Below are 27,977 nucleotides of genomic sequence, written 5' to 3' on the forward strand. Positions count from 1 at the left end.
TATCCTGCATAACCAAAGCAAATTCTAAAAAGCTTTGTATATCAAAGCCTATAACTTTTACACTCCAGAAGGTGCTTGAGTTATACTTATGCTCCTAGAGTTATACATAAGACAGTACCTTCAAGTCAATCAGTTAGAACTTATATTTACTAAAATGTACAGCCTTATCTCATTTAGTTATACTTGTACAAGTTACAAGATCTCAAAGTCTGGGTCTCATAATCATTTACTTCATTTGTGTGATATGGAACATCAACTAAAACATCTTATATATAAAATACTCTGTATCTCGATCATGTAACTAAGTTAAAACTAAAGGCCACATTTTATTCTGTTCTTTTTAGAATAGTGATTATACATTATAAAGAGTCAGATTTCCAGTAATGTGAGAACAAACTCATGAACTTGAAAATGTTACAGTACCTGAAGATAGGGTGGAACAAAATAACTGCACTAAAATTAAAACTACTAATTAAGTAATCTTGTCTATGTGGCTTCCTCTGGAAATCTTCAATTCTTCTTAAATAACCCAGAAAGAGCAACTAAGGCACTGACATATTTGTGCAATGAGAGTATGTGCTTGAAGGAGACACAATTTAAAAAGAGGAAAAGGAGACACCAACAGAAAGATGTTAATTTGGAGGACATCGGCTTTACAGAAAAAAAAATGTAGTACATACATACTTCAGGAGCTCCTGAATTACAGAATCACATTCATATAGATAACAAGCAATCCACAGGAAGGGGGGGAAGAGGAGACACAGTCAGCATACTTTTATCAAGAACAAAAGTGAGTAAAACAATTCCCTAACTTTTATCATTCACATGCCACTTTTGGTTTGCTATTATACCTGAGTATCCTCTTATTTACTTATATTTGTAAAATTAGATCACGAAATTATTACATATCACTGAGTCCTCAAAAACCAGACACCTTATCTGTATTTTACTCTTTAATTCAACATAAGAGCTCTGTAGATATATCTATCATGAGTCCAGAAGAATCCAGCTAACCGTTATCTCTTGTAACAATAACGCTCAAGGAATAACTGCTTCTAATTTTATGTACTTTATCCTGTTTCCCAAAACTTAAAACTGGTCTTTAAAGAGTTTAAATGAGACAAGCTACATTGCCTAAATACGAGAAACAGATCTAGCCTAATAAAAAGCCTAGAAATGAAAAAGGCTCAATTCACATCTCACTACTTAATTTAACCAACTTCGTATCACAGATGCACTACTCTAAGTTACTTAAAATTAAGGTTTAGATTACTGTATTTTTCGGACTATAAGACACACCTAGGTTTTAGAGGAAGAAGATTAGGGGGGTGGGGGAGAGGAACCCCACTCCACCGCCCACCCCCCTCTCCCTGCATGAGCCAGGTAAGCTACATTTGGACTATAAGATGCACCCCCATTTTCCTCCCAAATTTGAGGGGGAAAGTGCATGTTATAGTCTGAAAAATATGGTACTATTTTAGGGTTTCCAGACAGTGCCATAAATGACAGACTCAGCATTTAATAAAAGGGCATGACAACTATTTTAATTACTATTTTATTCAAATAGAAAATTATCTTTACCACTCTTAAAAATATGTAATGAGCCCTATGACACTTACGCTGCATAAGCTTTTGCTATCCTCATGAACATAACTTCATCACCTCCTTTATCTGGATGATATTTAAGTGACAGCAAACGATATTGTTTCTTAATTTCTGCTACTGTTGCCCCCTAAAAAGAAAAGATTTTTTTTAGTAAAAATGACCACAATGCAATAAATATAAAATCCTATTCTGAACTTAAAAGATGAACTAGTTTTTATCCTATATATTTTGTCCCATAAATTTCACCCCATGTACTTTTTAAATGAAAGTGTAATTATTTGACCCTGGCTGGGTGGCTCAATTGGTTGATGCATCACTTCGTGCAGCAAAGTGTGCAGGTTCAATTCCAGGTCAGGGCAAATACCCAGATTGCAGGTTTGATCCCAGTTGGGGCACATACAGAAGGCAACCAATTGATATTTCTTTCTCTTTCTGTCCCTCCCCCCACCCACAAGTCAATAAACATATCCTTATGTAAGGATAAGGATTTTTTTAGAAAAATTTAAATATATATACTTATTTTGTCCAATACATTTATTTTATTGAGCATCTACTATGTGCATGCAGCACACTAGGCACCAATGATATGAGAATGAAACTATGAACAACGCAGGTTTGAAACCACAGGTGTACTTATGTGTGAATTTTTTTGGTATTCATGGGTTTCACATCACAGATTCAATTAACTGCAAATCAGAAACAGTAGTTTTGCATTCTCAACCAGTTTCCCTACTGGGAATTGAAAATACTGTTTTCCCTCCAATCCAATAATACAAAGTTATACTCTAATTTTTAAAAAAATATTTTATTGATTGTACTGTTACAGCTGTCCCTCCTTTGCCCCCCTTATCCCTTCAGACAATCCCCCCACCTTTGTTCATGTGTATGGGTTATGCATGTAAGTTCTTTGGCTACTCTATTTCCTGTGCTGTACTTTACATCCCCCCATGGCTATTCTGTGACTACCAATTCTGTGAGTACTTCTTAATCCTCTCACCTCTTTGCCAATTCCCCCACATCCCACACTCTCAACACACTCTTCATATCCATAATTCTGCCTCTGTTCTTCCTGCTTGGTTTGTTTTTTAAATTCAATTGTTGATAAGTATGCATTTATTGCCATTTTATTATTCATAGTTTTGATCATCTTTTTCTTAAGTCCCTTTAACATTTCATGTAATAATGGTTTGGTGATGACAAACTCCTTTAGTTTTCTCTTATCTAGGAAGCTCTTTATCTGTCCTTCTAAATGATAGCTTTGTTGGGTAGACCAATCCTGGCTGTAGGTCTCTCTGCTTTTCATGATTTTGAATATTTCTTGCCAATCCCTTATAGCCTGCAAAGTTTCTTTTGAGAAATTGGCTGACAACCTTATGGGAACTCCTGTGTAGGTAACTAACTGCATTTCTCTTGCTGCTTAGTAGATTCTCTCTTTATTTTAACCTTCAGCATTTTCATTATGATGTGTCTTGGTGTGCACCTGTTTATATTCATCTTGTTTGGTACTCTCTGTGCCTCCTGGACTTGCATTCTATTTCCTTCACCAAATTACTGAAGTTTTCCTTCATCAATTTTTCTTATAGATTTCCAAACTCTTTCTTTTCTTGCTCTTTCTTTTCTCTTTCTGGCACCCCTATGAGGTGAATGTTTGTTTGCTTGCAGTTGTTCCAGAGGCTTCTTACACTCTCCTGGATTTTCTGGACTATTTTTGTTTCTTGTTGCTCTGCTTGGTTGTTTTCTGTTTCCTTATGTTCCAAATCATTGATTTGATTCTCAGCTTCATCCACTCTACTGCTGATTCCTGTAAACTCTTCATTTCTATTAGTATATCCTTCATTTCTGTCTAGGTCTTTTTTTATGTTGTTGAAGTACTCACTGAGTTCCTTAAGCATCCTTAAAACCAGTGTTTTGAATTCTGCATCGGAGAGATTGCTCATCTCCATTTTGTGTAGTTCTTTTTCTGGAGTTTTCTTCTGTTTTTTCATTTGGGCCAAGTTTCTTTGTCTCCTCATTTTGCCAGCCTCCCTGTGTGTTTCTGTATATTAGGTAGGGCCACTATGACTCCCTGTCTTAGTAGCATGGCCTGTAGACTCCAGTGCCACAGCCTTCCCTATCATTCAAAGCTGTGTACTGGAGGTGCACCCTTTTTGCACGCTGAGTACACCCTCCTCTTGTAGCTGAGCCTTGTTTGATGTTGGCAGGTCTATGGGAGGGATTTACCCAGGCCAATGAGCTGCAAAGACTATCTGTGAACAATGACCACCAATGTCCACCCTCCATGGAGGGTCAGCTGTGCCAGAGCAGGGTGGTGGTGCTCTGATGTGGTCTGTAGCTGTGCCGGGTGCCAAGACTCTGGTGCAGGTCAGGATCAGCCACCACCTGTGTTCCACCCGGGGCCACCCAGCATGAGCTACAAAGCAATCTGCTGATGGCTGCTAATTGTGCTGGGCTTGAAGGTTCCCAGGCAGGGCCAAGCTGTGATCCAAAGCTAACTACTGCTAGTGCCCAGCCTGGGGCTGCTTAGCTAGAGGTATGGGGCTGGAGGCGGGCCCATAAGTTGGGTGGAGTGGAGCCTCAGATAATAGCCAGAGTGGGGCAAACAGTGCAAGCCAGGTTGATGGAGTCTCAGATATGGCTCCCACCTGCCAGTTCTGTGGCTCTGTGCAGGAAGAGATCAAAAACGGCACAATGGCCTCTACCCACCTTTCTGTCTGGGAGAGAGCTGCCCCCAGCTCTCACTCTGATGCCAGACACTTCAGTTCCTCCCCATATGCCACTGGTGCCTTTCAAGCTGCTACTATGGTGGTGCTGGAGCTCAGAGGGAATACATCTGAGTAAGTTCAGCACGGGCCCATTAAGATGAACTGCCTGGGAGTCCAGTAGTTTTTCTCACCAACTGCAATCCCACTAGTTTTTGCAGCCAGAAGTCATGGGGGCTTCTCTTCCTGGCACTGGAACCCTGGGCCAGGGGGCCTGGTGTGGGGCTGGGACCCCTCACTCCCAAGATATCCCTCCCTAATTTTTTCTACCACATGTGGGTGTGGGCCCCATTCACTCCGTGTCTCCACGTCTCCCACCCTTCTAGATTGAAGTGGTTTCTTTAGTTCTACAGTTGTTGGATTTCCATTCAACTCAATTTCTGACAGTTCTGAGTGATCTCTGGTTTGTAGTTTAGTTGGAGTTTTGGAGTGGTTGTGCGAGGAGGCGAGCCGTGTTCACCTTCTCGTCCATCTTCCATACTCAATTTTTTGACTAGGCAGGACTGGCACCCCATCTGCCACACAGGTCATATGTAACGGTGTATTTAAATAAAATAAAAGGATAGTCATATTTAAATATCAAGAATGATCATGGTAAATTAAGTCTGGCTGAAAAAAGCCTCCAATCAAAGGTTAATTTCCTTTCTAAGAAATAATCTGAAGAATATGTGCTGAAGAATATCTGGTTTCATCTTTTTGTCAATATTTTAATATTAAGCAAATAATAAATTTACCTTAGTTGTTTTCTGATTAGACTTACTTTCTAATAATAAGCTTTTGACATTGACTTTTCATAGCATCAACCTGTCCCCAAACCTTTTAATCTTTAAAATCTCTCAATGACCATGACCATCCCAACACAAAAAGATAAATGATAGGGACACTTTTCTCCTATAAAGCAGAAAGCCGGAAGATAAACACACTCCTTATTAGTGTTATACGTATCTCTGGGTCAAGCCATCTACTGAGCAGTGACTAGAATTAAAAGAAGTAGCTTGGAGAAAAAATGGAAAGAGTACTAGATTTCATTTGGCTAGGACCCCAGACAAGTTACAAATTTTCCAGGGCTCATTTTCACCATCAGAAAAAAAAAAGCTACCCCTGACCAGTGTAGCTCAGTTGGTTGGGCACTGTCCCACAAAGCAACAGGTTTCCAGTCAACTCCTGGTCACACCAGGATACCTACCAACTTTGTGGGTTCAATCCCCAGGCAGGAAACATATAAAAGATGTCTTTCTCATATCTATGTTTGTCTCCCTCTCTTTTTCCCTCCCTTCCCTTCTAAAAATAAATAAATAAACAAGTAAATAAATAAAATGATACCACAAACAATTAAAAAAGAAAAAAAGACTAGATGACTTCCATCATTCATTTCAGTTCTAACTTTCCACTGACATACCTAACAAACTAATTTTCTGTTGGGAACCTATCAATCAAGTTCAATCAAGAGATTACCCAAAGGATACAACCAAGGTCAATCTGAATTTCTATGACAATGAAACCAGTTCTTGTAAGACATAAAGAGTTAACACTACCTTAGAGTCTATTAACACAGGGTCAAAAGACTTTAATCATTCAGCTAACATATATAAACCTCCTGGTTTTAACTTTGCATTAAACCCACCTTACACATGTCCTTTAAAAACATACTCACTAACCTCTTGTCTTCAAATATTCTGACATTTTAGCAATTACCAGTCAATCCTTAACAGGATGGCAATAAACATCTATAGCTTAAAAAATGTACATTAGAATAATAAATAATAGATTAGATATGTATCTTATTTTAGTAAAAAACTTAACTGACCAAAGTCTTATTTTTTAGGCACAGTTCAATTTCTTTTAGGATATGGACTTACAGTACTTTCGTGGGATCATTAAACTAATGTGCATTATATAAGAACACTACTTACAGGATCCAAATTTAATACTTCATAAGGATTGTATTCTTGATATTCTCGGTCTGTTTTGGAAACTTTGTATGCAAGGAATAAGAATAATGCCCATCCTGCAAGCAGAACTACTTTCCTGTTTAGAAAAAAGATAAATGAAGTATAAATAAATACATCTGTATGGTTTTCCTTTCAGAGACATAATGGCAAGATCAAGGCATAAAACAATCTAAAGTAGATTCATATTGCTATGCTTATTGACTCAAATTCTAAACTCCTGTGATAGCAAGAAAACAGTGTGTTTTTCACCTTGCACGTCTCCAGAATCTTGTAGAGTGCCTGGCATTTAATATTCTCTCAGTTACTACTTGCAGAATTTTAAGTGCTGAAGTAAATCCAGCTTATTAACTTATTATTACATTTGATCAAAATATATTAATACCAAGTATTTAGTAAACCATTTAATGTAAAAAAAAAAAAAAGAATTGTTCTTGATCTTCCAATAACTTTTAGAAAAATAAACTACAAAAATAATGGGTCAATTGTTCAAAGATAAATAAATAGACATGTTTATAATAGTGAAACTTTGGACACAACCTAAATGTCCATTTATAGGGAACTAATTAAATTAATGAAGACAGAGCCATACAATGGGACATATTTTAGTCTACAGCCATACCACCCTGAATGCACCCAGTCTCATCTGATTTTGGAACATATTTTAGCCAAAGACATAGAAAGATATACATAATAAGGTTAAAAAATGATATACAAGAGTACTTAATTTGGGGAAAAAACTAATTTCTTCTCTCCGATATGTTCTGTTTAGTGAAAATATTTAAAAGACTGATATCAGCACTGGAGAGATTAAAGAAAAGAAGGAACGCTCATATACATTACACTCTGAAAGAAAATCTGACAGTATGGTATTAAAAGACCTGAAGAAGTACATACCCTTTTAACTATCCATCTACTTTACTTCAAGAAACTTAGAAGGAAATAAACTAGAATTAACTAAAGAAAGTGTAAAAGGGTGGTCACAGATACAAATAACAGCAGAAAAAAACACGCACATAAGTGCCTATTAATAGAGTACTAGACAAATAAATTAACAGTATGTCCACACAGTGAAATACTATCTAGCCATTAAAAATACTTGCGGTGGAAAATTATCTACCTTGTATTAATATTATTAAATTTTTTTTAAAAAACAGGTTTCAAAGCTGTATGTACATGTAATATAATCATATTTTTAAATAAGTTTATTATAAATAAAAATATGGAAAGCTAAATCATCTTAATAGTGGCTATCTTCAAGTGATGAAACTGAATTATTTGGTTTTTTTATACCCTTTGTATCAAAATTTGTTACACAAAACAGTTTTGTCTTTTGTTAAACAAAGACAAAACGGATCATAGGAAGCCTAATCAAATAATATCCGGAGTGAGCTGTTTTCAAAGGCAGAAAGAAAATGTTCCATGTGTTTAAGCTCTTGTTAGGAACCTAGCTTTGGAATGAGACTCTAGAATCCAGTTCCAACTGGCCTGCTTACCTTTATCACCTGATTTTTCAAACAAAATAAATCCCCATCTTCCAAAGTTCCCTAAGCCTGTCCCACTATCATGCTTTTGCTCTTTGGTCTTTCTACCTAGAATTCCCATTCCTCACCTCTGCCTACCCAAACTCTATTCACGCTTCGAGACTCAACTCGAAGTGTTTACCCCCTAAGAAGCAATCCTTAATCCTCAACAATGGGGAGACTGTGGTTACAGCCACAAAGAAGCACAAGCCGTGTCTTTCTTCCTCAGACTCACTGCAAGCTCCTTGGGCATCTGGACAGGATCTTAATTAACTTTTGACGAACTTCCGAGTAGCTTAAACACAGTTAGCACTGAGATGCAAATTCCTTTCCATCTGGCCAAAATAGTTCTCTAAGCCTCACTAAGGGCATAATAAATACTGCAAGCTGCTTTCCACATATCTACATGCCAAAGAAGAAGAGGGAGCCCCACCTGGAGCACTCCCATGTTTCCCTGGCCATCTAGGGAGAGGCAGTTACAAACATGGGCACTGGAACAAAACTACCTGAGGCCAAACCCCAGCTTCACTGCTCCGTAACTGAGAGGTCTTAGCAAGTTGCTTTTAGTCTTTTAAAACTCAGTTTCCAACTTTTAGGGTAGGTGTGAGAATCAACTGATATTAGGTACCTAAAGCACCTACAAAGTGCCTCAGAAATAGTAAATAGTCAACTCATATTAGCTATTAGCTGTCGCTAGTAACTCCACCCAAATCTCAGCTCAGACCTCATTACTCAGGGAAGCTTCTCTGTCTCCAGCCAGCTCAGAGTCATTCCTCCAGTCTTTCATGGCATCCCCCTCACAACCCTTACTAAACTCTATTATCATTATTCATTTACTTGCCAAAAGCTCCCAAAACTGTAAAGAGTTGAAACGTATCTAGTTGTTAATCACAACATATCGGCACCTAGTATAACACCTGACACATAGTGTACATAGTAGGTGCACAGTAACTACTTACTGAATAATAAAAATAATTTAAAATAGTAATTTTTAACTGAAACCCAAAGTTTACTAATACCCTCAATATGCTAAAGAATACATGAAAATATACTTTACTCCCACACAAATTAATAACTCCACATTTTCTTTTACCAACTTTCTCAACAGGCTAACAAAGCTCAGAAAAACAAAGATAAAGGTGAAACTGAAAACCACGAAAGCAAGATTTAAAAGCAAACAAAGGTAGAAAGAAAGAGGAAAAAAAAACCTGGGAATATGCTACACCCCTTGTTAGATGTCTTACTTGTAACATCTGGTTCTCTGAGCCAAAGAATAAAGGGAGGAGAGCAGAGACCCAAGACAGAACCACCACGCTGATGAAAAACCTACCACAAACAATAAAACTACGCTCTAATTTCCCAAGGGCCAAAGCAAAGGTGTAAAGATAACAGACTGCATCATTCTCTGTGACCAGTTTTTTTAACCAAGAGGAGGTTGCTGTCAAAAAAATTACAGTGTAGGTTGCGTGTATCCAGGAGACACATTCACTACTAGTATGTGCTGAAATGCAAAAAAAATTTTTAAACACTGCAAACACACAGCTAGTCATGACCTTGAACATATGCACCTGATATATGTAACAATACTTAAAAAAAAAAAGAAGCATTTTGGTTCCTGTAAAAAGATAAGCATTTTACTACAAATAGCTTCGGTAATTCACTCATGAATTTTTTTATTTTTTTACTAAGCATACTTTAAAAATTGTTTTAGACGTGATTTCCAGAAATTAAGAGTACTACACAATGACTGCCTAGTTTTGAAAGAATGCTTCAGGGTTAAGTAGCAAAAGAGGTTTGATGGTTTCTAACCTTAACCAAATTGTTACTAGTATCTGTGAACTCTTCCTTACTTAAACATCCTTTTAATCTCTATCTCCAGTTAAGTAAACCAGTTTATTAATCACTGGAGAACTTCACAGAGTTGGGGTTTTTTCCTTGAAAAGTGAGGTTCAGATACCCACTATGTTGACCAAAGCCCAGAAAAGAGGAGACTGGGAGGCCAAAAATATTTGTCTTGCTGCTTCACAAAGGTTTAACTTAAAATAAGAAGCAATAGCAAAAAATAAACAGTGAACATAAAACTTCTCTTGTAAACACTTATTGTGACTTTTAGTTTCAAATCACTAAAGAACACAACACCAAAGCCAAGATTTCCCTTCCTCTCCAAAGTAACTAAACCAGGCAAAGTCAAGCCTTACAAAGAAAAACTATTTAAACCCCCTGAAGTTACTAATTTCCTGTTAGGTCTTCCCCTCCTACCTACTGGATAGGTAAATGTAGTTAATTCACAAGTTACGGTCCTCCAATAATGGCAACTCTTTCCCCTGTTACCAGTTCCATCCATTCCCTCTAAACTGAGACTTAGGGTGAAGAGCTGAAGCCTAAACTGTAAAGCAGCACACCCCTTTGCCTCACAAAAGCAAATAGGCCTGTTTAAGCAGATGAGCCTGCCGAAATACAGGGTGCTAGGTCCCCAATCCACCACTTTAAGCTACACAACTTTGGTCGAGTTAACTTATTTTCTTAGTTACAGTTTCCCCATCTCAGAAAAAGCAAAAACATCTGCCCTGAAGTTAATAGAAAACTAATGAGATAACACATAAAGCCCTAGCACAGAACCTGGCATACAGTATATGCTCAATAAACTTTATCACCATGAAATGTCACTTGATCATGTCACCTCCCACCTTTTGATAATCTTTTAAAGATTCCCCTATAATCTTTACAACAAATTCAAATCCTGACCCAAGATGCACAAGGCTTTCCCTCCAGGTTTAACATATCTTTCTCTCCTCCTCCCCTGAGTCAGGAGTACACTCTCCTTTGAATTTATAAACCACTCTGTTCAGACAGCTCTCAGATTTACTATTCACATCTTATCCTTACTAAGGCCACAATTTCTTTACAGATACATATTTTATTCATTATTATACCCCCATTTTAGATGATATCTAGCAAAAAGTAAACACTAAGTTTTTTTTATTGAAACCAATTACTTACTTGACTGTAGGAATAATATTTGGCTGGGGGTTTAATAACCGTAAACGATACCACATACATCTTCCATACACATTTCTGATATTCTTTAATCGAATTTGCTCTGTCAAAAAAAAAAAAAAAAAGGTGGTAAGTTAAATCATGTTTCAGTGAAAGCAAAACTAGACTTAATTCCGTCCTAACCTTCATCACCATGCTAACATTTTCCTGGAACATGAGAGTACTGCCTACTTAAATGACCTTTCAGAAAAATTCACAAGATAGAACAAATAATCTATCTGGCAAACTTTATTCAACTTTTGAATTTCAACTTTTATTCAACTTTTGAAGGTACCAAGGAACCATTTTTCATGTGAGACTTCAATAACTGCCAATTGAAAAATGTAGTAACTGACTTGCACCCAAAATATTCAGTCACATAATCAGTAATTTCTGAGATATTCTCTCCTCCTCTCCCTTCTACTAAAGAAGGAATAAAAAATATGAAACAATTGAAACCTGTGGTTTATTAAGGAAGCTAAGCAGAAATGATAGTCTTCAAACATGAAAATTATATTAAATTAGAAAAGTCACCTAAACCCATAAGAAGTTAAAATAGATTCATATAAGAGTTATGACAAAAAGTATTATTTTAATCCCCAGGAAAAACCTGCAATTCAATTGAAAAGAAATTAAACCAAAACCAAAATATCACGAGCTTTACTATAAAAAAACTACAATCAATTGGTTTGACTAATGCTCCCAAGTTTTTAAAAAAAAGTTTAAGTTTTAAAATAAAATACACACTCACAAAGACAGCATGCAGAAAGCAAAGAACAAATAAACACCTGCCCCTCCAAAGGCCAAAGCCAAAGCCAAAAACAAAGGTTCAGAAGACCAAGAAGGCAGTGCTATAGAGCATCCACAGCGACACACAAAAGAAGAAGATCCACGTTTTATTCACCTTCTGGCCCAAGACACTGCAAAGACAGCCAAATCATCTCAAAAGAGCAACAAGCTTGACGACTGTGCCATCATCAGGTTCCCCCTTAAGACGGAAGTCAGCCATGAAGAGAGAAAACAAAAGCACACTTGTGTTCACTGTAGATGTCAAGGCCAAAAAGCACAAGATCAAACAGGCTGTGAAGAAGTTCTATGACAATGACATGGTCAAGGTCACATGCTGCTCAGGCCTGATGGAGAGAAGAGGGAGTATGTTCAACTGGCTCCTAACACTAAATGATGCTTTGGATGTTGCCAACAAAACTGAGATCATCTAAACTGAGATCGTCCAGCTGGCTAATACTAAGTTTTTTCATGGTATTAAAAAAACTACAAAACCACAGTCCTTAAATGAGATGTCAGATAAGTAAAAGAACTTTACATGTAATAGAATGGTCTCCGAAGCCACCATGTAAGAAGTCCAACTATCCTGTTACCACCATGCTCTGAGGGAAGCATGCACATGGGAGGGCATATGGCAGGAGGTATCAGAACCAGGTGTGGTGCAGAAGGATCCATGTAGGGGAAGGGTGGTGCAGAAAGGGTAATAAGCAAGGGAACTGATCAAGTAACTACAGGGGAGGGCAAAAGTAGGTTTACAGTTGTATGTGAAACCAAGTTTACTCTTGTATTATTATTTATTATTGTATTATTATTGTTGTTAACCTACCTTTGCCCATCCTTGTACATTAGGATAACTGGAATCAGTTTTTCACTGTCACACATATCAGAGAAGGGTCTGACATATATACTAAAAAATAGAAAACAAGAACGAACCTCGTGGCGTTAAAGTGGAATAGACTAATATCTTTTAATACTGATGTAGCTCTACACACATACACACGTATTTCCTAGCTCCACCTAACAAGAGACTAAAACAGTGAAATCTCAATAGTAGTGAGCATACCTCACACCCAGATCTTGACTTCTAAATATCATTCTCCACTAACAAGAACCAGAGATCAAAGTATCTTCCCACAAAAAACATTACAAAAGAGAAAAGAATGATTTCACAGTGGGGAAGTGTGGTAGGCTGAATCCCTGCCCCCAACCCACTCCAAAATGTCTTCATCCTAACACCCAGAACCCATGAATATATTAACTTACATGGACTCTATAGATGTGACTACACTGAAGATCTTGAGATGAGGAGATTATCCTAGGTTATCTGGTGGGCCCAATATAATCACAGGGGTTCTTATAAGAAGGCAGGAGGATCAAAGACAGGCGATGTGTCAATGGGAGCAGAGGCTAGAGATGTCCTTTGAAAATAGAGAGAGGGGCCACAAGCCAAGGAATGCAGGCTATCTCGAGAAGATGGAGAAGGCACGGAACCAGATTCTACTCTAGGGCCACCAGAAAGAACCAGCCCTGCCAATACTGTAACTAGTCCGGGAAACAAATTTTGGGCTTCGGACATCCAGAGCTATAAGAAAATAAATCTGTGTTGTATTAAGCCACTAAAGTTGTGGCAATTTGTTATAGCAGCAATATGAAACTAATACAGAATACCTGGCAGTCACCACCTTCATCAGGTTATCAGTGAACATCACCAGCAATGCGACAAACAATCATACAATCTGACAGAAGGCAATGAGAAGAATATAGAATCAATTTTGTGAAATTCCTGCCTGAATGTAATCATTAAAAAAAACAACAACAACAAAAAAAAAACACCACACACCAAATTCAGGTTCATTCTATAAAATATTTGGTCAGAAACCTTTAAAAGTCAAGAAAAAAAAAACTGAAGAACTGTTTCAGACTTAAGGAACAGGTCAACTAAATGTGATGTGACTATGAATGGAATCTTCTACTATAAAGGACATCATTGAGACAAGTGACAAAACTTGAATGGGATCTGAGAATGAAATGGTAGTAATGATAATTTTCTGATTTCCATGGTTAAAATATGGACATTTTTGAAAATACCACTGGAGATTTTTTTCATCTGTATTTCACGAAATTAAGCCTTCACAGTCTCTCATTTTCAGGTTCGAAACCAAGTAAACAGCTGACAAGATTGTAAGAACAAAGCTGAAGTCTATTAGCCAGACAGTTTGATCTATTCAAAGAAATGACATTCTCCCAATGTCCCTGGCCAAGAGAAAGTACACATGGTTTTCAGCACCCCCAGTGTTGTACCTTGTGTACATTATACCTCACTCTTCCAGTCCAAAACTTAAATCTTACCCTTTTAGAAGAAGGTTTAAGTCAGACGATAAGTACTACAGGGTATGGTTTATACCAAAGTGCAATGGCATTTAGATTTCGACCACAACTAAATATTCATAGTACACATTCCAAATCTCTATATGAATGACCTCTGTCAAAATATCACAAGTCCATCCAATTTTTATATGACACTTAGAAAAATACAAAGAAGTTCACTGATAAGTTTCTAGTTTATAGAATTACTAGTTCCACGGCCAATAAAAATTATGTTAGTAATATTACTAACATATGTTATGTTAGTAATATATGCTAAACTTCCTTAAGAAATTATCCACATTCATAGAAAAAGGAATTACAAGGTCATAAAACAGTTCTGTAGTTTGAAAACAACGTAACACATTATGGTTGCTCTCAGCAGCTGAACATAAAGTTTACATGTCTGTGGGAGTAGTTCAGGTTTGGGGGGGAGGTTATTATTATGGTTATGCTTCATAAACTGTGCGGTGCCTTTGCTAAAACAGTCACACCCATCTGTCCATGCCAGGGTAATTTGCCAGGCTGCAGCATAACTGAGTGAACTCATAGCACCCCATTCCTAGAACCCAAAGAGGTAAAATATTAGCCAGGTCTGAAGTCTTCAAACCTCTGTGCCTGCTTACCACAACAAAAATATTTTTAATCATGTACCTTCTTGTAGATTTCTAATTTGGCATCTAAAATTTTTCATCATAGGCCCTGGCCAGTGTAGCTCAGTTGATTGGAGTGTCATCCCACACACCAAAAGGTTGGGGGTTCAATGCCCAGTCAGGGAACATACCTAGGTTGAGAGTTAAACTTAGGGCACAAATGGGAGGCAATTAATCGATATTTATTTATTTATTTCTCTCTTTCTCTCATCAATAAACACATTTTTAAAATATAAAAATTTTCATAAGTTCAAACAGTTGCAATAGATGCCATTTCTGACATAAAGTTGACATTTTAAAGTAAAATAGTTCCATTGCTTTTAAATGCACCAATGACATCTAAAAAACATACCCACCACCATCCATTTATAAAAATTCATAAACAAGCCCTTCATTCTACTTCCCCCATATAATTTTATCCTAATTTACTTTTACCCTGGTAAGACATTTGTTATAATACTGACACAAACTTCTTAAAATTATTTTTTTTGTATCACTATGACTATTACATTTTCCCAACTTTATATTTCAAAAATTTTCAAGCCTTCAGCACAGTTCAAAGAATATTAAAGTGAACAATATCTTTAACCTAAATTAACCAATTGTTAACATTTTGCAACTGTGGCTTTATCTTTAGCTTCCTCTTTCCTCCCCCTTCCTTTTTTTCTCAATTATTTTACAGCAAGTTGTAGACATCAAGACATTTCACCCCTAAATGCTTTGGCACATACCAAAGATTTATTACATACCATAAGTTTACCATACTTAAGTTTAACATCTATAAGGTTTTACATGTTAAAATTTCTGACACTACATTTTTTTGATGTTACTCAGGCAACAGAAATATTACACGTTGATACATTATTAAAATAAGAGTAAAATATGCTATGCTTTCACTTATAAGAAACTTGTAAACATCCTACATGTTAAAAACAGTTAAAACTCTAAATAATATAACTTATTTTTAAAAATAAAAAGTACACTTCTGCCCATGTGGCAAAATATAAATATAAAAGATAAAATATCTTTATCTTCTACGTTAACTATATCTTGCCAAAATTTGAAGTTGCAAATTATCTTGGATCAATCAATTTACAGAAAATATATGCTGTGTAACCTAACTGGCAAAGGCGGTCCTCACTGTTAAACCAATGAAATGAAAATTAAGCAAACGCAAATTGGTCAGAAAACTCTGATTTCAGTTTTTAGTTCAGATAAATATATCTAAAAATTTTGATATTTTGAGGACTATAAAAATCACTTGTAAACAAATATTAGGACATGCTTTTTAATGTAATTATTAAAGTCAAATGATATACAGATAATTCATTTAAAAAAAACAGATGTACCACACTTCTCTTTCCAAAATTCAAAGACTCCTAAAACTATTCCTAAATCCTAAAGGATCTAAGAAAATGGTGCCAAGAATCAAAAGGTCACATTCCCCATCCTAAAAAGTCTAAAAAATATTATGTATCAGTTTCTTCTACCTATTCAAAGCCTATCTGCAGCGAGTTGAGCACATATCATTGTCGGGACAATCAAGCTGGCGAGCTTGATTACTTCATTCTGAAAGACTGAAAGAGCCAAGGAACAAAAACAGCCTGGGTAAGGCGGCTCCCCCCACCACCCACCAAGTCTCAATTAATGGATGGTAGTTTGGCATACTCAGAGGTCATTGTGAGGCAAACCTCACAATCACAAGTGTTATCACTGTAAATAACCTTTGTAAAGACCATTTTAAAAATACAGCAAGTGGCTACATTATGGAGATTAAAAATGTATATCTGCAGGATGATCAAAATATGGAATGTTACATAATGACACACCTGTGGCTTGGAATAAATTGTCCAGTGATGGTATCACATTCAGAACCTAAAAGTGCTATATCCTGAACAAATGTAAACAAAACATACATATTCTGAAGAACTGTTAGGTGAGTCAAAAAATAGCTCTGGTGATCACAAAGACACTGAGGTTGAATACATGAAGAATTTGAAAACTGTTTCCTGAAATATTAAGGGAAAAAACTCTTTTTAATCTTCACCCTAGGATATGTTTATTGATTTTAGAGAGAGAGAGCCAGAGGGAAAGTGAGAGAGAAACATCAATGAGAAAGAGAAACATCAATCAACTGACGAACAGGCCCCAGCCTGCAACCTAGATATGTGCCCTGACCCAGGATCGAACCTGAAACCTTTTGGTGTATAGGACAACACTCCAACAAACTGAGCTACCTGGCCAGGGCAGGGATAAAACTATTTTTTAAAGTACTATATTTTATAGTATGTGATTTTTAAATATGCAACTAAAATTTATAACTTAAACATTTTAGGTAGATATTACTTCATCCTTAAAAGGACGTATGTTCCAATTGGCCAAAAAACTTGTTTTCATTTCACTGAGAAATAGAACTATATGTCAGATCTTGTCACTTCTCTGCTTATAAACCTTCAATAGTTTCCCATTGCATCTAAAATAAAATCCCAGCCTCTTACCCTTACTTACAGAGATAATGCATCCCAGCTCCCTCTCTGATTTTATCCCAGATTATTCTCATCTGCCACACTCCTGCCACTTTGGTCTTCTGTTCCTGGAATATGCCCAACTTTCTTGCTTTAAAAGCTTTTGTACACAACTCTTCCTCCAGCCTGAAATAGGTTTTTCCTACCCAATTCAGCTCTTTGAATGGCTGACTCTCTTTTGTCATTCAGCTTGAAGAAATGTCCTCAGGAAGATTCTCTGAATACTCTACTTCTCTACAAAATATTTATCATTATCTGATATTTTTTATTGTTCATATGTGGTATGTCAACTGCCTCCCCATACTAGGATGTAAGAGTCAAGAGAACAGGATCTCGTTTGTATTGTTCACCCTGACATTCCAGCGCCTAACACACAATGTCTGGCAAATAGTGGGTGCTTAATGACTTTGTTGAATGTATTTAGTACATAGGAATGTATTTAGCGGTGTATTTAGAGGGGTGTCCTAAATGACACCCTCATCACTTTGGGGTTATGAATGTATTATTATACATTTTTTTAAAAGATGAGGCTCAGAGAGGTTAAATAACTTGCCCAAAGTTATAAATGGTACCAAAGGAACAGCAAGTAATCACTAAAGAAAAGAGATAGGACTTGTTGTGCCCAGGTTTCAATTCATAGGGCTGTGTGATTAATCACTGTATTTTAACTACCTTCCCCTAATAAAATAACTAGATTGCTTAAAATATACTGTGTTCCTCTTCTCATTAACTTAATCACACCTATCCTAACTATATCTCCAAAGCAGTAAATATATGTAAGAAATCCAGGTCAAAAAAATGTAAGAACAAGGGGATGTTAACAACTGATTAGATTCCTTTAACAAAAACTCTGGTGAAACAGAAGCGTATAAAAAAAAAAGTGCTGTCAATAAAACTGCAGCAAGGATTTCAGTACTAAAGTGTGTGGGACAAGGAATACAGCATATAAATTTCTGGGCAGGGAGGGGGCTGGATAGCAAACCAGTTCCTTGTCATTTCTTTTAGCTCAATTTGCTATAGAAACTTCAAGGTCCAAAAGAAAAGCCAACAGCCAGTTTGTTATAAAAAGGACTGTACTCTCCAAAGAGTCCCAGAAGTGGAATTATTAGGTTTAAATTTTTTAACATTGTTATAGCTTTCTAAAAATGTAGGACTATACATTCTGTTATGCCCTCAATCTAGTAATTTGTGTACTCGTCTAATTAGAATCCTTCCACTCGAACCAGGTTTACACACTATCAGAACAGGACTAGATTACATCCATCTTTGTATCATCTGCTGGTCCTAGTTTGTACAAGCAAACACTGAAATGTTCAATCAATAACCACTAGATTTAACTAAACAGACAAAAATCTAAAGCCAACAAGATCTGGAGTCTACATGAGAAAATTCCTCCGACCATACTGATAACAAACACAATTCCAAAATGTAAGGAACATCTTAAGAGAATGAACAACAACACTTTCCAAAGAAGCAATGTGATGATGAGATTGCAAAAATATGTCTTATCAAAAGTCTGTTAATAGGTAACATTTTAAAAAAGAAAGTCCAAGTACAATATGGATATATCTGTTACAACCTTATTTATAGGGAACCTATCCGCGTGGCATGGTGAATGTAGCCCAGCCCCTGATTTGGAAAACCAGCAGGGAGTGAGTCAGCACACAGGAACTGAGCCCACAGATAGGTTTTCCCATGGGGAATCAGGCCTGCATTGTACCTAGGCTGCTTTGAGGCTTGCTGTTTGCTAAAACTCCCTCACCCTGAATTGAGGCAGCAAATGTTTACTGCATAGCTTTAAGGTAACTTCCTAAAATCTATGCTAAACCTCCCAAGTTTGGAGTGTAACCACTTCAGTCACTCCTCCCCTTGCATCTGAAAATATCCTTCTCTTTGAAGTAATCAGCAAGATTCTTTCCTTTGTTATCTGTAAAAGGTAACCAACTAAAGCGAAACTGTGCATAGTACATGAGGACCATCCTCAATGTAATGTGCCCAGAAAAGCAATAAAAGCTTTTCCAGGCAGGGGTCAGGGCCCTCTCTCACTCAGAGAGTGGCCATGCCATCCCTTTTTCTCCACAGGACTTCTGTAATCCATGTGATTTGTTTGTCCCAGCCACAACACAAGGACCCCACCGGCCAGAGTCCGCATCACTTATTCATGTCTGAATAAAAACTATGATTAAGGAAATGAACATCTGAGAAAATAAAAATAAGCTTATTTTTGTTTTTCAGGTTCTCCGAGATCAAGCAAGTATGAGATATGACCTTTAAAAACAAACAACTTTACAGAACACATTTATTAATCCAATGTGTGCACCACATCTATAAAGTCTAAATGTTGTACTGTAATTCACACTGGCAAGTTCCCAGCTGGTTTCCTCTACTGTGTAGGACTTAAGTGTATCTGTGCTACATGTCTGATACCCCTTTCTGTCAGAATAAAGCACAGTGGGAATGACTTTATTTTAAAACAATTCAAACTTCTCAGATTTCTAACATCTCTTCTGCTCTAAATTAAATATGCACATTCATCAAATATACTCCTTTGAACACAAGGCTGATACTAGCCAGTTTTTGTTTAAAAAAATAAATTAATAAATTAATAAGTCAATTCACTCAAGAATGAAATAATCAACTCTACTATAATTAGAAATTATCTATATAAATTGAATCAATGATAAAACCAGCATTTCATTTTATTTTTTATTTATTTATTTATTTATTTATTTAATCCTCACCCAAGGACAATTTTCCATTGCTTTTAGAGAGAGAGAGACAAAGGGAGAGACACATCGACTGGTTGCCTCGGTACCAGACCCAGGATCATACACACCCAGACCGGTGATGGAACCTGCAACCTATGCACGGCCCTGACCAGGAATTGAACCCACAACCTTTCGGTGTACAGCATGATGCTCCAATCAACTGAGCCATCCAGATCAAGATTTTATTTTAAATAAAAATGTTCATCCCCATCCTTCTCCCTGCACTCAATCCTCAAAACTGATAAATATTAATAGGTTATTATTGAGCCAATCACCAGCTTTTAAGAAAAAGAGAAATAAGTAAAGACAGAGATGAGTGAAAATTCAAAATCTGTACTCCACTCTCTCATTCTCTCCATGGTACTTACATTCCATAACAGCCCAAACTATTTCAGAATTTCTCTTTCTAATCTGCCCATTCCCCTACATCCTGACATCTCAATGTACTAATAAACCTCTGACATGGATTCCTTCTCCATCTACTTTTTCTCCACCTAGCCACCACCACCCTCCACCCCCTTCTACCAAACCATTCTTCACACAAGGCTCCACAGAAGCAAAACTGACCATGTTGTTACCCTACTTTAAAATCTCCATTGTTTATGCAATAACTTACAAAGTATTAACTTTCTAAAATGGTTGATTTGCTCCTAAATGTCAATCACATTAAATTTTCACTATTTCTGAACATTTCATTTTTGTATATGCTTTCCCCTACATCTACAATGCTCTTATCCCATTTACCTTTTAAGATATATCGTAAATCACCTCTCTTCTGCATGAAAAACCTAAATCCCAAAAAAGAACTATTCATTCCTTCCTCTGTACTCCCAGAGCACTTCCCACTTGCCATTTTAACACTTATTATAACATGTTATATTAATTACAGGAGGCAGTACAGTGTAGTGGCTAACAAGAGAATCTCTGACATAAGACAGATTTAGGTCCAACACCCAACCTTCTACCTAGTAGCTATATGGCTTTAGGCAAGTTAGTTACCTAGAGAGCTAGGACTCCATTTTTTTTCACTAATAAAACTGGGATAACACATGAATCTAGCTTAAAGTGCTACTGTGAGTGCATTTGGTACTCTCCACCTTGAGGCTAGTAAACATGCAATGAACACCAGTAGAGCTAAAATAAGGAGGATCACAATCATCCCTCTCAGACTGGAGGGGGATGTGGGGCGTTGCTGCACAAGAGGAGAAATTATGTCTGAAGTCATCCCCACAGGAGTAGCATACACCAAAATACTTAATTAGGCTTGGGTGATGGAATTACAAGCAATATTGGTTCTGTTTCTTTGTGCTCTTCTGCACTGGATATGTGCCACTTACTAAGAAAAAAAAAAATCATATGCACTTAAAAATCTGACTCATCACCTAGAAGCTGTATCTGGTACAAAGTTAATACTCTATAAATAAATATTTGCTAAATAAAGCAATTTCTATAGTACATTTAATTTTGCAAGCTTGTTTATATGCATTTATTTCTTTGCTTCTCATAATCACTTCTTGCATAGGTAGGGCAAATTATTATTACAACCCCTACAAAATGAGGTTGAGAGTTCAGAAATAACTAAAAGGGACTAGGCTGAAACTTAAAACCAAATCTTCTAACTTTTCAGAGTTTTCTTACTCTACCACTAAGCACTGAAAGTGGACTCCTACTCACATTCCCAGGTCACAGAGCTGGAACCACTGGAGAGGGAGCAAGCAAAGAAAAATAAATGTAACTTTTTAAAGAAGTTTCACTAATCCCTTCAAACAATAAAAAAAGTCTGAGTACATAAATTCCCAATGAAATTGTTCCACAAAGACCAGCAAAAACAGTAGGAGCTAACAGCCCCACTATGTGCCAGACACTGCTCTAACACTTTACAGGTATCTGTTTAATCCTCACTTTAATTCTCTGAAACAGGTAACTACCATCACTATTTTACAGACAAGTAAACTGAAACACACAGAAGTTAAACAATGTGCCTAAGATCACACAGTGAGTATTGAAAATGACCAAGGAGTAAGGTCAGTCAGTAAGTTTTCAGCAATTCCATTTCTGCATATTTATCTGAAAAAATCCAAAAAAACTAATTAGAAAAGATATATGCACCCCTATGTTCATTACAGCATTATTTACAATAGCCAAGATAGAGAGGCAACCTAAGTGCCCATCGATTGACAAATGGATAAAGAAGATGTAGTATGTACATGCAATGGAATACGGCTCAACCATAAAAAAGAATGAAATCTTGCCTTTGCAACAACATGGTGGACCTAGAGGGTATTGTGCTAAGTGAAGTAAGAAAAAGATAAATACTGTATGATTTCACTTATATGTGGAATCTAAAAAACAATATGGACAAACAAGCATAACAGAAACAAATTCACAGATACAGAAAACAAACTGCTGGCCCCAGATGGGAGCAGGGTTAGGCAGGATGGAGGAAAAAGTGGAAGGAATTAAGGAGTATGAATTGCTAGTTCTAAAAACAGTCATAGGGATGTAAAGTACAGCATAGGGAATATAGTCAATAATATTGTAACAATAATAACTATGTATGTTGCCAAATGGATACTAGATTTATTGGGGTGATCACTTCATAAGATATATAAATGTCTAATTACTATGTGGTATACCTAAAACTAATATAGTATTGTATACTGCCTATAATTGAAAAATAAATTTAAAAAATAAAAAGTTGAGGGACTTCTGGTCAAGACGGCAGCGTAGGCAGACATGGCTTGCCTCTTCACACAACCACATCAAAGTTACAACTAAAATACAGAACCACCATCACTCAGAACTGTCAGTAATCAAGTTGAATGGAAGTCTGATAACTACAGAATTAAAGAAACCACATCCATCCAGACTGGTAGGAGGGGCACAGACACAGAACAGGCTGGTTCCATACCCACATACGGTGGATAAAAATTCATAAGGAATATCTTGGGAGCAAGGAGTCCCAGCCCAACACCAGGCACCCCCAGCCCAGGGTTCCAGTGCCTGGAAGGTAAGTCCCCACAACTTCTAGCTGCAAAAACCAGCAGGGATTGAGTTGGTGGAAGCAACTTTGGGAGTCCCATACAGTTCCTCTTAAAGAAGACACATAGAGACTCACCTACTCAGACTCACTCCCTCTGAGCCCTGACACTGGGGTAGTGGCTTTAAAGGAACCAGTGGCATACTGGGAGAAACTGGGGTGTCAGGCATCAAAGCAAGCAGAAGCCACAGTCCCTTTTCTGAGCCCCCCCCACCCCCCACAGAGCCACTGAGCCAGCAAGCTGGGGCCATATCTGAGACTCCATTAACCTAACACTGTTTGACCAGCCTTGGACATCCCCAGAGACTCTGCCCCACCCAATTTACTGGGGTGCCCAAACTGCTTTTCCATATGAATGGCTGGTCTAAGCTCATGCTTCACAACTTCCCAAATCCTCTCAAACAAGCAACAGCTGGCCTCAGTGAGCCTCAGGCCCAGCACTAGCAGCAGACAGCCCAGATTCACACCTTGGCTTCCTTCCCCTGGGAATCTCCAAGCCCAGCACAAGTAGCAGGCATCTCACATTGTAGCTCAGGCAAGGTGGCCCCAGGCAAAACACAGGTGGGGGCTGGTCTTGGCCTGCACCACCTGGAAAACCCCAGCATACAGCTATAGACCACTTGGGAGCACCACCACCCTGGCCCTGCACAGATGATCCTCCACACAGGGTGGAGGTTGTTGGTAAGTGGTCACAGCCAACCCCTGCAGCTGATTCATCTGCCAGCAGCAAGCAAGGCTCAATTAAAAGAGGAGCATGTACTCAGCCCACACAAAGGGCTTACCTCCAGCACCCAGCCTGGGTAATAGGGGCAGCTGTGTCAACAGACCCTATAGGACACCTACTACATTATACCACACTACCAAGACATGAAGTCAAAACAGCTCTACCTAATACATAGAAACAAACACAGACGGGCTGCCAAAACAAGGAGACAAAGAAACATGGCATGAATGAAAGAACAGATCAAAACTCCAGAAAAAGAGCTAAATGAAAGAGAGACAAGCAATCTATCAGAGGCAGAGTTCAAAACACCGGTTATAAGAATGCTCAAGGAACTTAGGCCCTCAGCAGCACAAAAAAGATCCAGTCAGAAATGAAGGATACACTAATTGAAGTAAACAATTTACAGGGAAACAACAGTAGAGGGGATGAAGCTGAGAATCAAATCACTAGTTTGGAACATAAGGAAACAAAAAACAACAAGAAGAAAAAAGAATCCAAAAAAATGAGGGTAGTAGAAGCAGCCTCTGGGACAATTTCAAGAAGTCCAACATTTGTATCATAGGGGTGCCAGAAGAAGAGAAAAAGCAATAAATTAAGACTGTATTTGAAAAAATAGTTAAAGAAAACTTCCCTAATTTGGTGAAGGAAATAGACATGCAAGTCCAAGAGCACAGAAAGTCCCAAGCATGGTGGATATAAAGAGCCCCACTCCAAGACACATCATAATGAAAATGTGAAAAGTGAAAGATAAAGAGAGAATCTTAAATGCAGCAAAGGAAAAGAAGTTAGTTATCTACAGGGAAGTTCCCATAAGACTGTCAGCTGACTTCTCGAAAGAAACTGCAGGTTAGAAGGGATTGGCAAGAAATATTCAGTCATGAAAAGCAAGGACCTATAGCCAAGATTGCTCTACCCAGCAAAGCTATTTAGAATCGAAGGGCAGATATAGAACTTCCTGGAAAAGGGAAAACTAAAAAAGTTCACTCTCACCAAACCATCATTATATGAAATGTTAAAAGGACTTATTTAAGGAAAAGAAGATGAAAACTAAAAACAATAAAATGGCAAAAATACATACCTATCAACGACTGAATCTAAAAAACTAAGCAAAGAAAAAGAACAGAGACAGATTCGTGGGTAAGGAGAACCTTTTCAGGCTTGCCAGATGGGAGGGGGATGATGGGTGAGGGGATTAAGACGTGCAAATAGGTAGTTACAGAATAGCCATGGGGATGTAAAGTACAGTATAGGAAATGGAGAAGCCAAAAAACTTATACACATGACCCATGTTCATGGACATGAACAATGACATGGGGATTGCCTGAGGAAGTGGGGGTACCAGGTGGAGGACGGATATGGGGGAAAAAATGAGGACAACTATAATAGCATAAACAAAATAAAATTTGTTTAAAAACATGAAAAAAGGAATGATATATTTTATCTCAATTCAAAGGGTCTATAATCCTTAACCTATGAAAGAATAAAAGCATGCTCTTATTTGAAATTCTAAAAATTACAAGCAGTTATTTTCTCTTGTCACATGTCACCATAAGCCTGTATGGTTAGTTTAACAAAAATATTTGGCTTCAACTACAAACTTTACAGCATTATTCTACTGTAAGTGCTTCTTAGCTTTATAAAACAAAAAGGTTAAAATATTAGCCTTGGCTGATATGGCTCAGTGGACTGAGCTCTGGCTTGCAAATCAAAGGGTTCCCAGATCGATTCCCAGTCAGGGCACATGCCTGGGTTGCGGGTCCAGTCCCGAGTAGCGGGCATGCAAGAGGAAACCACACATTGATGTTTCTCCCCTCTCTTTCTCCCTCCCTTTCCCTCTCTAAAAATAAATAAATAAAATCTTTAAAAAAAAAAGTTAAAACATTAGAGGGCTTGGGGTTTTGTTTTGTTTTGTTTTAAACAAAGAGCATGTAACAAAAGCAATACACTAACCTCCCCAAAATGACAATACCATCAAAAGACTAGTTCTCCTCTTAAACCAGTTTTTCCTCAAAAGGAAGTTCTCCTCTTAGCAGCACTTCTCAAAGCTAAAGAAGCACTTCTCAAACTAGCTACAATTTACAATCACACATGGACCTTTTAAAAAACACACAATATTTTGGGGATGGGTATAAGTAAGTGTTTTTAAACAAGTAATTCTAATGTGTAGCCAGGATTGAGAACTACTATTCTAAGGAAATCTAAACCCTCCATGTTATTATTTCACATAGAGCTTCTGTCCACATGGTCTGGAAAAGTATTCAGTCATCTTATTCAGCCAATTTGTAAACAATCAAGAGAGTACAATAAATAGGACCCTCCAAATAATAAAAGAGGTATTAATTATAAGAACACTTAGCCCAAAAGAACAAACAGCAAAGTAAAAGGATTCCACTGGTAATGTTTTGGATAACAGAGTAACTTCAATTAACATGTCAAATACACCAATGACCAAGCTATTTCTATTTTTCAAACCCTAGATTTTACAGTCTGTGAAATGGTGCCATGTTTCTTGAGAGCCCAATAATTCCAAATGAACTACACTAAAACAACTATCAACCACGAAACTGAGAGCCCCCAAAGTGTCATCTTAAAAAAACCAAAAAAATCCCTAAAGATTACTTAAACTGAACTTTAAGGTTGTGTAATTGCTGGCAAAGAAAATCTTTTCATGCCTTTATACAGAGGACATCACTGAAAAACCAAGATTGCCAATAAAAACTCTGAAATTTAAAATGATATGCCTACATTTTTGTACTGGCTACTTAGTTTCAAAGGACAACTAAAATAAGCTTCAAAATCAAATATTAAAATATCCTATTTATTATTGAAAAACACTATTACAGATCTACATCCTGTATTCAAAATCTTTGAGAACAGATATACTTCAGAACTTCTCAAATTTTAAAAAGACAGTATGGTTCCACCATAACAAACTCCCAGAGGGTCTAAAGCAGTTCAAACAAACAAACAAATACTACAACAGCAAAATATGATAACTTTTTAAGTGAGAAGCACAAAGATTGTAAGTAGTCTCCTGTTGGTACAAGTCACTAAATTATTTTGCGGCAAACGTATGAAAAAATTTTTCTTTCCAGAGCTTTGGGTAAATCTGTAAGTCAAGATTTCTCAGTGATATGCTGATTATCAGAAGGAAAGAGGGGTGGGGGGAGTTAGAAGATGGTATAGCGGGATAAATGGTGGTGGAAAGAGATTTTGGGTAGTGAACCCATGATACAACATACAGATGATGTATTACAGAATTATAGAGCCAAAACCTATATAATTTTATTAAACAAAGTCTCCCTCCAAAATTAAATAAATAAAGTAATGAGGTAATAGCTTTTAAAAAAAGATTTCTCTGTGATATTCAAGACACTGCAACTGGACTTTGGGGAAAAAGTCACTATGACAAAACATCTGTAATGTTTAAAACCACTGTAATTCAAAAGAAACAACTCTCTTATGTTAGAAACACAAAAAAATCCAAGTAGTGTCCACCAATTTTCACGATGATTAGAATAGCATTTCAATCCACCTTAATTTTTATAATGCACTTTTGGACAAGACCAAACAAATACATCACCATGTGCACATCTACTAACTAATTCAAGTCACAAGCAGAGAGCCAGCTGTGAAGAAGGGACAGATGAACACCTAACTTTTTATCTAGCAATATGGAAACAACAGAGGGCTTGGAAGCACAGCAAACCTGGCTCCACCACAGAGGAAAGTTACTTAAGCTCTGAGCCAGTCTCTTCATGGAAGAATGAAGGTGATAATAATAGTACCTAGTTCCTTGTATTTTTAGGAGGATTAAATAAACTAACATTTGAAGTCCATATTGACTTACAGTCAATATTAATCCCCTACCCCTTTTCCAAAGACCAGCTATATGCTGAAGGGGCACGGTATGACCTGCCTATGATATATCAGCAATTTTCAACCTTTTTCATCTCGTGGCACTCATAAGCTAATTATTAAAATTCTGTGGCACACCAAAAAATGATTTGGTCATATCTTTTGCTGATCTGACTAAAGAAATAGGTATAATTTTGATTCGTTCACACCGGACAGCCACTGTTGTGTTGGTGGTCGTCATTTTCTTACATGATGATCTAAGGGAAAAGAGGTCAGTGCTCCTGACTAAATAGCCAGGTGCTGCATGTTTAAAAGTACTTGTGGCACACCAGCTGAAAATCGCTGATATGTTACCAGGCAAATTTTATAATACAAAACCCACCATGA

The 27,977-nt window shown here is 37.2% G+C and overlaps 1 protein-coding gene across 1 annotated transcript in view; it reads right to left on the reverse strand.

Annotated features, from left to right (window-relative positions):
- SEC63 (SEC63 homolog, protein translocation regulator) overlaps positions 1–27,977 on the reverse strand; it is a 73,515-nt gene that overhangs the window by 43,380 nt on the left and 2,158 nt on the right. Inside the window, exons 2-4 of the mRNA XM_053913621.1 lie at positions 10,837–10,936; positions 6,278–6,392; positions 1,620–1,732 (exon numbers count right to left, since the gene is read on the reverse strand). Of these exons, the coding sequence (XP_053769596.1) occupies positions 1,620–1,732; positions 6,278–6,392; positions 10,837–10,936 (328 nt within the window). The remainder of the gene's footprint in view (positions 1–1,619; positions 1,733–6,277; positions 6,393–10,836; positions 10,937–27,977) is intronic.

Source organism: Desmodus rotundus, chromosome 11 (assembly GCF_022682495.2).
Source record: "Desmodus rotundus isolate HL8 chromosome 11, HLdesRot8A.1, whole genome shotgun sequence".
Taxonomy (NCBI): domain Eukaryota; kingdom Metazoa; phylum Chordata; class Mammalia; order Chiroptera; family Phyllostomidae; genus Desmodus; species Desmodus rotundus.